This window comes from Camelus ferus, chromosome X, assembly GCF_009834535.1.
Source record: "Camelus ferus isolate YT-003-E chromosome X, BCGSAC_Cfer_1.0, whole genome shotgun sequence".
In the NCBI taxonomy this organism is placed as follows: Eukaryota; Metazoa; Chordata; class Mammalia; order Artiodactyla; family Camelidae; genus Camelus; species Camelus ferus.
Genome location: NC_045732.1, coordinates 10,415,873 through 10,430,664, shown reverse-complemented (window position 1 = coordinate 10,430,664; position 14,792 = coordinate 10,415,873). Strand labels below are relative to the sequence as shown.

Here is a 14,792-nt window from a genome sequence, read left to right as displayed (position 1 = left end):
AGGGTCTTGAACGGTTTATCCATTTCCACTGACAGGGCTTAAACCTGAAACTGAAGCATCACCTTACAGAACGAAGTCAACATTTGGGCAAACTCTGTTGTTCATTCAGCAAATGCGACTGGGCACCTGCTGTGTCCTGGGCACTTGTCTCAATCCTGGGAATACAGAAGTGAACGAGATAGATAAAAACGCCTCCCTCCGGGAAGCTCTCTTTGTCGTGAGTGGAGGCAGACAGCAAATAAAGCATACAGTAAGTCATTTGGTTGTAAGGGGCTTGGAAAAGAGCAGAGCAGGGGAAAACCACGGTGAGATTTCGCGGGTGAGGCAGGGAAGCACATGGAGCCGTTCTGAGTAAGTCTGGTCGACCAGCAGTAGGTAAAGAGCCAGCACGGGAGTCTCTGGGGGAACACATTTAGGCAAAGGCAGTGGAAAATCCTCAGCAGCATCCTGGTTTGCATCTCCAAGAAGTAACATGGGAACCGGTGTGGCTAGAGCAGCAGGATCGGTGGGGGCGGGGAGGGAGGTTTGGGAGGCAATGTGCAGAAAGAATGTGCAGGACTTTGGGGAGGTTGCTGGCCTCTGAGTCTAGGTGTGACGGGGGCCGCCGAGAGCTTCCAAGCTGCGGGGCCCCAGGATGTGCTTGTGTGGTAGAGAATCACCACGGCTGTGCTGAGACAGGGTGGGAGGACTTTGCAGCAATCAGGGAGAGGACAGCAGCTCGGCCCACGATGTTGTTCTAGTGAAGACAGAGAAGTTCCAGATAGATTTTAAAGGTACTGCCAACAGGATTTGCTTGAAGCATGAGAACCAAGGAAGTCTACGACCTCAAGGTCTGGGGTGGGAGCAGCTGGAAGGAGGCGTTTGCATTTCCCGAGAGCGGTGTCTGGTGGGGTGCGGGGCTGGGAGGGGCGTGACTCTGGTGTTGCACACGTTACTTTCAGGTTGCCTCCGAGACCTCCACGTGGAGCTGGTGGAAATGCCCTTCTATACCTGAACCCAAGTTCAGGGGCAAATTTTACGTGGAAGACGTCCTTTGAGAGTCATCAGCACAAAGACTTTTTTTTATAAAGTTGTGACTGGCTGAGACCCCTAGAGAGTGGGTGTAGATGGAAGGAGGCCCCCTGCGCCGAGGCTGGACGTTCTCCCGTCTATAGAGATGGTGCGATGGGGAGGATCTGGGCCAGGGGGAGGGTGGCGGAGAAGGGACCAAAGGCAGGTCTGGTAGGGTGTGGAGGCACGTGGGGAACGTGACTGAAGGCGAGCGCGGTGACCGTGTAGGTGGGTGACTGAAGGCGAGCGCGGTGACCGTGTAGGTGGGTGACTGAAGGCGAGCGCGGTGACCGTGTAGGTGGTCGGGGTAGGGCTTGCCAGGAGCAAGCACTTTGCCCTCATACGGAACCAAGTGAGGCTCTTGGGTGGCTGCCGCGGTTCTCAACTTCCGGCCTGTGGAGCATCAACTTCACGACTGTGTGTGGGCTTTACATAAAAACATGTCTCATAGGAAACGTGTGTATGTTTGTAGTTACATGAACACTTAATATAGGTAACATATATTTAACGTGAACATCGCTGTGAGCCCCACCCAGACTCAGTGACTCGGCATGTCTCAGTGTCGGCCTCGGGCCCTCCCAGAGGGTTCCTGATGTTGACTGAGAACCACTTGGTCCAAAATACCATGGAACACGCTTTGCATCAGCCATTGCTCTAGGAAAATAACTGCAATGTTTTTTTTTAACTAAGCAAACCACCAAACCTCCAGAACTTACACATCATACAGACATGCAACAGATTTTAAAAATACTTCATGTTTCCATCATTCCAGAAACACAAATGATCCCAAGAGTGAAAAACATGGGTTCTTCTCTCACCCTTCTTCATTTATATCGAGTCAGATGTAACTTTGTACCTGCGACGCAGATGGTATCACAATTAGAATTATTGACAGCATTTTCCTGGGAAGGCAGCTTGAAACAAGCCGTCTGTAAACCATCTGTGGTGAGCGGCATCCAGACTTGCTCACTTTGTGCCAAAAAAATGAAGGAAAGACCCTCAGCTTCACACACACTTAGTCATCATTTATCTCTGTGTTAAATGGAGATTTGTGGAGTCATCATTCCAGAACCTCATCTCTCTCGACAGTGGAGAAGGTTTTGGTTTATGTGACAACCTAGAAATGGTGGGATTACAAACATGTCCAACTGTCATCCAGCTTGTAATGTGGATACAAAAGGTGCTTTGTGTTTGCTGCCATCTGTGTTCTGATGCAAGGACCGAAAGCTACAGGCTTTTGATGAAAGCTGGCGTGTGAGCTGGCCCGAGCTTTCTGTCTTCATTTTCAGAATTTTCAAAGGCATTTCGACTTCGCTTACTTATTTAATGTCAACCAACCTAAATGGAATTTGACCGTGTTTTACAGAAATCGATCGGTTTTGGTACAGTGAACATGGGGCTGGGTTGCAGTGCTGTGCAAATGCTTGGATGACAGATGTGGCCCCAACACATTTCTCTTGGACACTGTATTTCAGTTTGAGGTTTAAAAAGGGGGCTGTACTCAGTGCGTGTTTCCAGCTGTTCTGCATTTAAAGGGCAGCCTTCCTGGGCTGTGTTGTCATTACATGTGCAGAGACGGTGGCTTTGTGGTCATCCTTGGTACTTGAGTCATGTGGCCTGTCTTTCTCCTGGGATTTCAGACCCATCCGCACCACCGGCTCCGGCCAACCTCCGGCTCGCCAACTCCAGCATAACCAGCGACGGGAGCGTGACGGTGACGGTCGTCTGGGATCTGCCCGAGGAGCCGGACATCCCGGTGCACCACTACAAGGTGTTCTGGAGCTGGATGGTCAGCAGCAAGTCACTTGTGCCGACGAAAAAGAAGAGGAGGAAGACTACGGACGGGGTGAGTGCGAACTGGGAGGACTGGGGGGCGGGCGTTTGAAGTCACGGCAGCTGGTGTGAAAGTGGCCTCGATGAGCCGAGAAGAGGGGGGGGGATACAGGACAGGTTCCCGTCCCCTCCCCTTAAACGGCGGAAGCTCAGAAAACAGGACCATGCCAACCACGTAGCCTTTTACATTTCAGGTGAAAATAGTTTAATTTAGCCTGCTGACCTGCTCAGATCCAAATGGCCGGCACGAGTCCAGAATCAAAGGGAAAAAACAGTGTCCAGCCATATGCAATGACATCATTCAGAATGTCCTGTGATGGACATGTTAGCTGTCTTGGGGGGGGGGGGCGGTTATTAGGTTTATATATTTACTTACTTTTAAATGGCAGTGCTGGAGGTTGAACCCAGACTGAACCTAGTTCTGAAATGCCCGTGAAAACCCTGAGCTCTCCCTGAAAAGGGATCCCACGTGACCCAGAATTATCACGAGCATGTGGCTGGGCCACTGTGGAGTTTCAACAGGGGATTCACGTGTATGATTCAGTGCTCGGCAGTTTCAGATAACGATGCCCTTCATACAGCACACTGCACGCCTGGGACTGCACTGTTCTCTGCTGGGAAGCATGGGCTGATGTCTGGACACATTTTTCCCTTCATAAATGTTAATGTCACCCCCTTCACCATTTATAGACAAGTCGTCTTTCAGCCTAGGGGCATTGTGATGCCACACACACTATGTTGTGACAAACGTTTTGAATTCTAAGACAAGCACAGTATTTCTCTTAATTCTAAGTTCTTATAAGGGACTTACTATGTCATTATACCTGCAAGTCAAAAAAAAAAAAAAAAAAAAGCTTTAGGCGTTTCGCCTAATCGATTTTTCTTACAACTTTTGGGGGAAATTTACTCATAGAAGATTTAGAATAAATATCAAAGAAATATAATTAATGCCGATTAGTAACTTTTCCAGGTCTGTGCTAACACGAGTATCCGCTAATTTGTTTGAAACAGCCCTCTTTTCTCATGAGGTGGCATCTAGGAGAAGGCTGGGGTGGCAGAATCACTCGTTCCCCTGCTACTGCAGAGCATCCAGTCATCCAAGTGGAAACACGATTTCCAAAAAATGTGTCTGGGCCTTTCTGTGACGTTTACTTGGCTCCCTGGGGAGACTGGGTTTTCAGCTGCTGAGGACTTAGGAAAGTTGGTGATGGGAGAGAGTGCAGGGCACACGGGCTGGGAGCTGGTGTGGCTGTTGGGGCCGCGGGAGGCGATGCAGTGAAGCTGGGCGGCAGGAAGGCGTGGGATGGAGTCCGAGCACCCTCTGCCGCCTGCAGGCCCAGCGCGCGGTGACCCTGGAGCGGCTGCAGCCCGACTGCGACTACACGGTGGAGCTGCAGGCCGTGTCGTACTGGGGCCAGACGCGCCTCAAGAGCGCCAAGGTCTCCCTGCAGTTCACGTCCACACGCGCCGCCCACAACAGTAAGTGCCCCCCATCCTCTTCCTGACGCGGCCTCCCACCAGCCCGCACCACGTCATGGCCCCGCGCAGCCTGAGGGCTGTTTGATTTGGAGTCTTTACATGGAAGGTCTTCACACTCACAGCCGCGTCACTGTCCTTTGAACGATGATGCAGGCAGGCTTTACCTTTGAGTTTTCTTGTGGTTTTATCTATTTTATGCTCAGTATTTTGGTGTCAGAATGGACATTTGACACAAAAACATGGCTCAGTATTTTTTTGTTTGTTTTGTTTTGCCTTTTTATGGAGGGACTGGGGATGGAACCGAGGACCTTGGGCGTGCTAAGCACACGCTCTGCCACTGAGCCGTACCTTCCCCCAGAAAGCAGGTCTCATGCTGACGAATGTGTGTATGTACGAATCTGGGACCCTTAGGCAGAGGTGACCTTGTTTTTCAGGAAGATCCTCACCGTTCAGCTGTTGGAAACTGTTGCTTCCCTTGTAAAAACACGACACGCCCCTTTTTTCTTGGCTTCACACAGCGGCCACAGTTACTGCCAAAGGCCACCTCATTCTCCCCTGGGGGCAGGGCTGGGTCATTCCAATATCCATTTTCCTCGTTTCCAGTGTTTCTAAGCTAGCCTGTTTGCCGTGAACTGGGCGAAGCAACAGGAGAGTCTTCCGAGACGCTCATCCCTGAGCCAGCACGAGCTCCTCGGGGCGTCCGGCTCAGCTCCGAGGTGGGGCTGCTGGAAGGGCCGCGGGGAGGCTCCCGGCCAGGGCTCTGGGGACGCGCGGCTCGACGGCAGCCAGGGCCAGGCCAGGCCCTGGTGTCTGCCTTTGCTCGTGGCGGGGCTGGAGGGCATGGGTCTACCTGGGAAGCTGTGCTGAGCTTGTCTGCGTGTAGCAGAGGCCAGGCTGGGTCTGCAGAGTTCAACGCAGCGATGGCCTGGAATCACCTCCAGCCACGCACGGCGCAGAAACAGGACCCGGCGAGCAGGTCCTCGGGGAGTGATGGGTCTCAGAGAGTTCTAGAAACAGCGCTTCCTGCCGACGTGAGAAACAGTCGTTCTGGACAGTAAATGGACTGGAAAGGTCTACTATTTCTATGTATAGATCTGGGTACAGTGCCCCTTGTACCTAAAAAATTCTCATGGAAACATTTCTATGTATTTAGTGGCTTAATTTTTTTCCTTCTTTTTTTCTTTTTCTTTCCTTCTTTTCCTTTCTTTTTTTTCTAGTAGCTTTATTGAATTTTTTTAAAATGTAGTCCTCCATTCATCAAACTGTCTAGTGGTGCATTTACTATGTTCTACAGTTCTATACTCTTTTCTAGTATAAACACACGCACACTGTATCCTATACAGACGATGTGCACATTATATAGGTGTACGTACCATGCATTTATGTGTGTGTGTGCACGTACAGACACACACATACACACGTGCACACACACACACATTACTGCCTGTGCTGGATGGAGAGGCCCCTCTTCACGTGCCTCTCTCCTTTCTCTCCAGAAATGCAGTTCATTTAGAAAGCCCTTTTGTCTAACCTCCGATTCTTTGTGGGATCTGACCAGTGCCCTCCCTTGTTGTGGCCACTGTCACCTTTCGTATTAAGTTAAAATAATCTCCTAATCAGCACTGGTTTCCACTCTTTCTTAAATATCCGTTGTGTAGACAGCTGCCAAACTGTTCTTTAGAAAATATTAGTCATATTACGGATTTCTCTGTCTTCTCAGTTCCTCTCTCAAGATCAACACCTACGTCTTCTCTTTCCCCTCCTCCCCAGATCTCATCCTTTACTGTTTCCCACTTACTCGTCCCCACATTTCTTCTCAGACCCAAACCCTTTAAAGTTCTGCTTCTCCCAAAACCCTGGTTTTCTCTGCTGGTGGCGGGTTTTGTCTGTTGTGTGAAGTAAGTTTGCCATTTAGTCTCCTTCTGGCTTTTGCAATAAACAGCATTCCTTCCCTGTTACAAACTGGCATGGCATTGCAGGCTCCCACAATTTCCTATGTGTTTATGCCCACAGCCAAGAACAAGGAGAGAGAAATCCACATCGTGACATTGTTGAGGTCACGTCACCTGGGGCCTCGTCATGGTCCAGCCCACCCGGGGCCTCCTCCCCCTTCCCGGGCACCCCGCACAACCCCGTAAGCGGCTCGGTGAGACCCTCTGTAGTTAGCGCCTTCTCCCAGCCTCGCAAGCGTGATGATAAACCTTCCTCTCAGTTTAGGTCCTAGAGTGCCACATCATCTGAACGCCTCCTTCTCGGTAAGCCACACAGTTCCCCGCGGACACAAGCTCACCTGTCCCCTCACCACGTCTGTCTTCTCTGTCCTCTGTAATCTCGGGTTAACTCCACCGGGTGGGCCCGGGCCCAGCCCCAGCACCAGTCCCAGCCCCCTCCTCTCCTGTCCTCTGTAATCTCGGGGCACGGTCCTTCCTTTTACACGTGGTGGACTCCACCGTGTGAGTCCAGACCCAGCCCTTCCTGACCTTGAAAAGTAATGCACAGAAGCAAGGTCTTGCCTAGGTCAGAGAAGACGGACTGTCTGTGTGGCCATGCAGCCGTAAGCATCGCTCCAGAAGTCCTTCCAGGCCATCGGGTGTTCCCTCTCTCACCTGCAACCTCCACCAGCTCCTCTTCATCGGGGAGGCCGACGCTGAGTGTTGGTCACTCTCTAACCCTCTTTTAAAATTAGGTAACATTTTACCTGACCAACAAAGGGACATGACAGTGAACCTACTAACTGCTTTATGCTGGCGTGAAGTGATTTCTGTCATGTGCATTCAGAAAAAATATATATAAAAAAAAAGAAGTAACAGTGCAAAGTTCCAGCATAACACATACAACTTGGGTGTCAGGAAGCTTCTGGAAGGGACTGGCTTTACAAAGGATCAGGCAGCATACAGCTGAGTGTCAGCATTTGATTTCTGACCCCATGTTGATATATAATCTCAGAAACACTCTTACATGACTTTTACAAGAACACTGTATATCATATCTCGGACCAAGTGGAAATAGAGTAATTACAGCTTCACTGTGTGAGCAACGGGAGTTCTGTTTCACAGGGAGGAGAGCAGTAAATGTCAGCATATGAGTTACTTCTTGAATTATACTTTCCAGGTCTGCAGGCTACTAGGTGCTATAATGATAAATATTTCTACGCAAGCAAAGGCTGCATGTTGACCTGGTTTTAGAACAGGGTCCCTTGAAGGAAGAAAGACATAATACTATCGTTAATGGAAACGTGACTTGCCTTTTTGGAGGCAGGCGGACTATTTCCAGGGTTGACAGGCGCCGAATGTTTTACAGAGTTGCCTCCTACAACTGGAACTAAACAAAAATGGGGCAGAGAGAAAATGGTCTGAATCTCTTAATCTGTAAGGTTAGCAAAATGCTGACATTCAGAAAAACAGCCTAGTCGCTCAATTCTCTTAACTTTCAGGACTATTAGAGGGTATAAATCAGACCTCATACCTTCTCAGAACGTGAAGAAATGGCCTGTGTTCCATTTCTGTCTCTGGCGGGAAGTGGCGGATACACTCAGAGTCAGGGACACCCTCCCAGGACTGAAGCATCACTTCTCTGCCTCCTGCACGTGGCTCGTCCATCCACTTCTGTGCTTGAATGATTTCAATAAAGCGACAAAGTTTCAGTCTTGAGATAGATAGATACTTACAAGTATGTTCTTACGTCTACACTGAAAAATGGAAGTGTGCATGGGATATAAAGGAAAGCAGGAAGACAGAATTCACACAGAGATTAAACATGGTTATCTAAACTGTCTTGGTTACCCGCTGGCGAATTCTTAACACCACAGATTATGAAAGGAATTAGCTGCATAAATGGGCTTGTGAAAAATCTTACGCAAAAATGCTTCAGGTGCAGCCAGCAGGATTCCGGAACTCCACGGTGGGGTCGAGAAAGGGATGCGTTTTGGTCCGGAGTCTTGTGAGTTTTCTCTGAGCCCCAGGCTCCTCCTCTGGGCTCCACGCTAACTGTGCTGTGTCCGCAGGGTGAGGCGCAGCACCTCGTACCAAGCAGTCGCCTTTGACTGACTTGACTGGGATTTAGAATGAGACTGACTTGGTCTTGGCACAGTCCTGGTATGGAGCTCCTGAAACTGCTGGAAATTTCCTAAGTGATGAGAGTGAGTGATAAAGGTGCCTTTTGTTGTGTGAATGAGGAGAGCATCTAAGGGCTGGTGTTCGGCAGAGGAACCAAGGACTAATTGGAAGGTTTGAACTTTCAGCCCCACCCCTGCCTCTGAGGAAGGGAGAGGGGCTGAAGGTTGAGTTCAGTCCTTAGTGGCCAATAAATTAATCAGTTGTGTCTGTGGATTGAAGCCTCTATGAAAATCTAACAGCATGGGGTTCAGAGAGGTTCTGGGTTGGTGACCGTGGGCTGGGAGTGTGACTCGCTCTGAGCATAGAAGCTCCACCCCCTCCCCTGGACCTTGGTCTCTGTGTCTCTTCCATCTGGCTGTTCCCGAGTTATATATATATATTTTTTATAACAAACAGGTAACCTAGTAAGTCAAATATTTCTCTTAAGTTCTATGAGCCATTCTTGGAAATTAGTTGCATCTAAGGAGGTTGTGGGGGGGGGGGTCTTCGAAACTTTTGATCTATAGGAGGTCATCAGACGCACAGGTGACAACCTAGACTTGGGACCGGTGTCTGCAGGTGGGAGATGTGGTCTTTAGGGACTGATCCTTTAGAAGCCCCGACCCTTGGGGTCTGATGCCGTCTGTGGGTAGAACGCGTCAGAACTGAGCTGAACTGTAGGACACCCCACCGGTGTCCGCGAGTCGGTGGTGTGGGGAACCCCACACACACACACACACACACACACACACTGGGTTTGGTTGCAGAACCCTGACACCTAGTAAATGTGTCTCAGGTATCCAGACGTTCGTCTGAATTATTTAAAATATTCTAAATATGAACCCAGCTAATGTAAGTATCCCTTTTCTTTTAATCAGATCCACTGGGTGGATGACTTAACGGGCCCGCCTGTGTAGGGAGACTGTTCACGTTCGATGCACTTGTTCCTCAGGGGTCCTCATTTTCCTTTCTCCTGCTTCACCCCGTCCCCCCTTTCACCCTAATCTTTCCCTCCTCCTTCCACATTCCCAACAACTCCAACCTCACAGCGCTGTTAGAAAATCCTGGAACATGGGTCTTACTGGTTTCTAACCAGTACAGCTTGAGCTGTCCCCTCTCAGTGTGCCCCCACCACCCTGGGCACAGTCCCTCAGCCCAGCCCTGTCCTGCCCTGCGAGCGGTCAGTTACCTGCAGACAGGACTCCGCTCTCCCAAGAGGCCTCAGGGAGAAAAGCTCTGTATCTCCAGCCCCTTGCTCAGTGCCTGCGCTTAGGAAGTGGTCACCAGCATTTACAAGAAGAGAATGAATGGATGAGTGAACGGGCCCTTACAGTCCATTCCCCAGTCGCAGGTCCAGCTGCCACTGCGTCTCGTTTCTTGTGCTGCGTGTCTGAACACCTCACAGTAACCCCGTCAGTCCTGGACATCTGTCCCCAGTTTGAACAGGACAGCGAAAGGTTGCTGGTGGCTGGGACTGATCTGGAAGTCCGTTGGGTTGATGCAGTCTGTGCTTTCCACCACTCATTTGACACAGTTGAACCTTCTTTCTTTGCACCAGGTCCTGATGTATCACGCGGGTACTTCTGTGAAAAGCTACCTACATTGTTTTCATGAAATGGTATCTGAATATTATTTCGTTTACTTCCTGCGTAACTACAAAAGAAAAATCTATGTGAGAAATACTGTTTACACCTGTTACCTAAATTGGAGCATCTTTTCAAGGCCGATGAATGTAGGCTGATTAGCGGTTTAAATCGGGATTGTGTATAATATATACAGCCTACTTTTGGGTATTCATTCCAGCCTGTTACGAAGGGGAGGGGGGTGTTACCAGCTTGAGCGTGAAGGCATCTGTAGTTGCATCACATTGTACTTTAAAAGCAGGCACCAAGCATGCATGAACGGCAGCGGAAATTTAAACACACTGGGACCACTCTCAGGTTCCGTGATTATTTCTAACAGGTAAACGAGACTGTCGTGCTTTGTTGCAGAACACCACCTTGGGAAAACTCGAAAAAGTGAGGTGCAGGTGCAGCCCCCTTCCAAAGGCGACGGCCCTCGCGCCTCCTGGAAATCGGAGCCCCGTTCTACCAGGACAGCCAGCTGCAAGTGAAGGTCTACTGGAAGAAGACGGAAGGTGAGTGAGCGCGCGGTCCGCCTGTCTGGCCGCTGCGCGCGGGAAGGAGCGCGCTGACGGAGGAGCCAGCAGCGGGCCACCGTGCTGGCATTGTGGAAAACGGGGGCCGAGCAGAACGCTCACGTGCTCTTTTTCCATCACAAATAATTTGGAAAACAGAAAAAAAAAAAAAGATTATCTTCTCAGTATCATTTCATGGAAATAGCGTCTTAGCAGATTTTCTTTCAGAAGTTTCCTATGCTTCTGTTTTCACTCAGTCGTGTGTGTGTGTGAAAGAAACACGTTTTCATTTTATATTTGCATTCTATATTGTCATACATTTTTTTATTCTATTTTTAAATTGCCGCCTTGGTGGACATAATGAAATACCATAGTATATGTCATGACTCCATCACGGCCAAGCACTGAGCTGCCTTCACACTTTCTATCTTATAAATAATACTGCAGTGAACATTCATCCCTAATTCTTTTTGTCGTCTTACCTCTGGGGTAAATTCCTTTTCTTCCTCTGTTTTCTTGAGTCATAATTTTTACTTTGAATTATTGAGAGAGAACTTATGGGGCTAACTGACATACATTTTTATATTTATCACTTCTATGCGTATTTAAGACATTTTTAAAGCAAAATAGATTATTTCAGGAATTCAGTTTTATCAATTCGTATTTTTCCAAAGTGCTACTCAGGGTGTTGGCTCATGTCCCACAAGGGATATTGGTGTTGGGGCCCTTCTTGTTCCAGAACTTTCTTCCAAGCTGCTGAAACGCATCCTGAGGCTGCAGTAACGTTACCAGGAATGTTAATGTCTTAGTGCTATCATGTGATACTTAAAATTAAATCTTACTTACTCAATATTGATTATTAAGATTATATATTAATATATCCTTAGTACTACATTTAATACCAGTTTTAAATTAATATTAAATTGTAAAATTTATTTGATCTGCTGTCCAGTCAGCCCTCCATATCAGCAGGGTCTGTATCTGCGCATTCAGCCAGCTGTGGGGCGTGTTTAAGATCTGCAGTTGGCTGAATCCAAGGATGCAGAGTCTGCAGGTCTGAAGGCACGGCTTTAGGACTTGAGCATCCTTGGAATTTCGTACCCGAGGCGTGGATCCAGCCCCCCCATCTCCAGTGGATACTGAGGGATGTCTGTATTAACCAATTTTAAATTAGAATTGTATGTTGATATATTACTTTAACAAAACATATTTAACTAATACAATACTGAAAATGTAAACCTGACAGACGATGCGAACATCTCGCGCAAGCTAGAGTAGTCACCCTCATCCTGGCTTCTCAGATCAGAGATTTGTTGGACCTGTATTTGAAGTGACACAAGTGGAGTTGCCCGGTTTGCGTCTGGAGGAGTGCGGCAGTGAGGATTTCATGTGGGAAACTCATCCGTCGTGTTGTGTGAAGCTGACTCGTCCGTTTACGCCGCTGCAGTTGTCCCTGGTGTGCCTCAGGGCTGTGTCTTTGCAGCAGTTTCTGGAGATGCGGTTTGTTCCAGTGATGGGTCATTAAGAGCAGGGCTGCCGTGAACAGCCTACGAACACAGGGCTTCGGATGCGAGTGTGTGCGTGTTCTTCCCCAGAAGTGGGATCCTCAGGTCACAGAGATGTGGATCTTTAGAAGATACGAGAGGTTTCCAAAGTGGTTGGACGGAGCACACTCCCCCAGGAGGGTGAGGGAGCCGCGGCTGCCCGGCGTTCTCTCCCCAACTGGCTGGAATTCCCCACCTTTCTCAGTTCAGCCACCCCGGTCCGTGTGAAATGATGGCTCCACGTTGTCTGAACCTCATTTTTCTGGTCACCCAGGAGTTGAGCATCTTTTCGTAAGTGTAGTGACAGCTGGACCTCCTCTTTTTGGGAGCAATCTTCAGCTGTGCAGCCAGTCTTGCCCGCAGGGCGCCTTTACAGGTGGCGTACGTGAGTCATCTGCGGGGTTCAGCTAAGTTCTCCCCTCCCCCACTTTTATTTATTTCACTTTCTTAACACATCTTAAGTTTAGAGATTGTCAGCTCATCTTTCTGTGTCCTTTCTGCGTACTGCCCTTCCCGTCCTGTTTAAGAAACGTCTGCTTGAGCAGGGTCAGAAAGACCGTCTCCGTATCTCCTAGGAGTTACACCGTCTCCTCCTTCTGCCTCGGTCTCACTCTTGCCCAGAACTGGCTCCTGCTGCAGGGACCTCACGGAGGGCATCCGCGTCCTTTTACTTGTCTTTCCCTCTGGGTCTCCACCTGATCGAGGATTTTCTATTTAAAACGTACTTCTTTCCCCAGAGCTCTTTGCCGTACATCAAATAGATGTGTACAAATTACTTTTGAACTCTCTATAGAGTCATTTACGTATTTTTCCAACTTTGTGGCAATACCACATTGTCTTAACCACTGTAGACTTACAAATATTTTAAAACACAGTCCTCTGGGTTTTGTTTTGTTTTGTTTTGTTTAGCTTCTTTTTCGCATTGTCCTGAGTGTTCTTGGCCCTTCGTATTTTTATATAAATATTTGCATTCGTTTGTCAATTTCCACAAAAACCTGCTGAGATCTTTACTGAGATTACAAGTAATCTCCACTGTCAATGACTGGAGGATTCGTATCTTAAAAATCTACAAACGTGAGCTGATTTTTTCTTCAGGATTACATTTTTCTATCAGCTGTGTTTTGTAATATATAGAGGCCATCATAGCTTTTAATATGATATTACCTTGTCCACTGAAACACTTCATCTGATGATTCTTTTCCATTTCTCTACAAAACAACCATGTAGTCTGTCCGTAACGAGAGTCTCACAGTTCCCTCTCCAGACCCTTCTCACTTCGCGCCTTCCCCGTGCTTCACAGTGGCTGAGGCTTTCCGTGCGGTGTTGACTCAACGTGGTGACTGCGGACATCGTGTTTATTTAAAACCTTTTCTTTTGGCTCTTTGGTTCTTTCATTTCTGTTTATTCAAAACAGGGATTAAACAGAAGCACTTTTTTCTTCTTACTTGGCTGTGCATTTCCCAGTAACTCACTGGATATTTACGTGGGAGCAAGTTAATAGTATTGTAACTGAGCAAGGGCACTGCAAACAAGTATCCTGTAAGCAACTGTTGCATGTAAAACACTGCACAGCTGTAAAGTAGTATTTGGACCAGAATAACAGAGTTTAAGAATACATTCTTAACGAAGATACATTCTGTTTCAAAGCCCAGGCCAACCGCTGGGCAGCTGTGTGACCCTAGGCAAATCCATCACTCTGATTCAGTTTCTTACCTATAAAATGGAATGATACCCATTCATAGGGGCATTGGGCAAAATAATGGGGTGTGTGTGTAATGCATATATATACACACACATACATATGTGAGTATCTGCTTCTATTGTTTCCATCTTTATTGAGATAAACTTACACAGTGTTACATGTCAATTGTAAGGCACACAAAAGTGGTGATTTGATACATACAGCTATTGCAAAAAGACCACCATAGTAAGGTGAGCTTGTAAGGTTTGTGTAGACACCCTTTAGCAGATGAGTAAAATTCCCCGCTGCTCTTACTTGCAAAGTTTTCATCATGAACCCATACTGATTTTTATCTAATATTCTTTCTGTAAGTAATGAGCTGATCAGTGACTTTTTCTCCTGTATTCTATTAACATGATGAACTAATAAAGGGGAAATGATGTATCACCCCTGAGTTCCTCGCGAGGACCCAGTGCGATTACACATACCGAGTGCTCGGGCACAGTGCGTGGCACTAAGCAGACACCTTATAAATTAAGGGTTCTTACGGAGCTTCTTGTAGGCGGAGCCGTAAGGGGTGGTCGGGGTCAGACAGAAGACAGAACTCAGGCCGGAGGGAGAGGGACCTGGAGCTGGGGGCTTCACACTGCTCTGGGACTGACTCTGTGTTTTTCTCCTGTGCAGATAACAAAGTGCAATTGCTTTAAAAATGTTTTCATTATCTACTTTGCAATGGACATGCTATTAAACCTTTAAGTATCTTACAAAATTTGGCAGGTGAGGAGAGATTAACCTTTCTTGTACTATGTCTGCAAGCAGGAATATGGTCAGAATTCCCATCCAAGAAACATGTGAGTGCATGACAGCTAAGGAATCACATTTGTCATGAAGTGTGTGTGTGTGTGTGTGTATACACACACACGTTGCTGTCAATGGTGGCTGTGTCGTGGAAATATGGCAGTACAGTAACTTAC

At 47.9% G+C, this 14,792-nt stretch overlaps 1 protein-coding gene and 1 long non-coding RNA gene across 8 annotated transcripts in view; one reads left to right on the top strand and one right to left on the bottom strand.

Annotated features, from left to right (window-relative positions):
• Nucleotides 1–14,792, bottom strand: part of LOC106730316 — a 482,615-nt gene that overhangs the window by 15,251 nt on the left and 452,572 nt on the right. For 4 of the 7 annotated variants that reach the window (XR_001366770.2, XR_004318051.1, XR_004318050.1 and 1 more), the window contains 2 exons: nt 7,828–7,967; nt 7,232–7,683 (listed from right to left, as the gene is read on the bottom strand). The exons of 1 other annotated variant lie outside the window; for it this stretch is intronic. This is a non-coding gene — a long non-coding RNA (uncharacterized LOC106730316). Of the gene's footprint in view, nt 1–7,231; nt 7,684–7,827; nt 7,973–13,192; nt 14,495–14,792 lie in introns of those variants that run through there. 2 more of the 7 variants (XR_004318052.1, XR_004318055.1) reach the window with 2 other exon arrangements.
• Nucleotides 1–14,792, top strand: part of ANOS1 (anosmin 1) — a 170,402-nt gene that overhangs the window by 138,161 nt on the left and 17,449 nt on the right. The window contains 4 exon segments of the mRNA XM_032475311.1: nt 2,691–2,896; nt 4,218–4,362; nt 10,448–10,489; nt 10,492–10,593. Coding sequence (XP_032331202.1) covers nt 2,691–2,896; nt 4,218–4,362; nt 10,448–10,489; nt 10,492–10,593 — 495 coding nt within the window.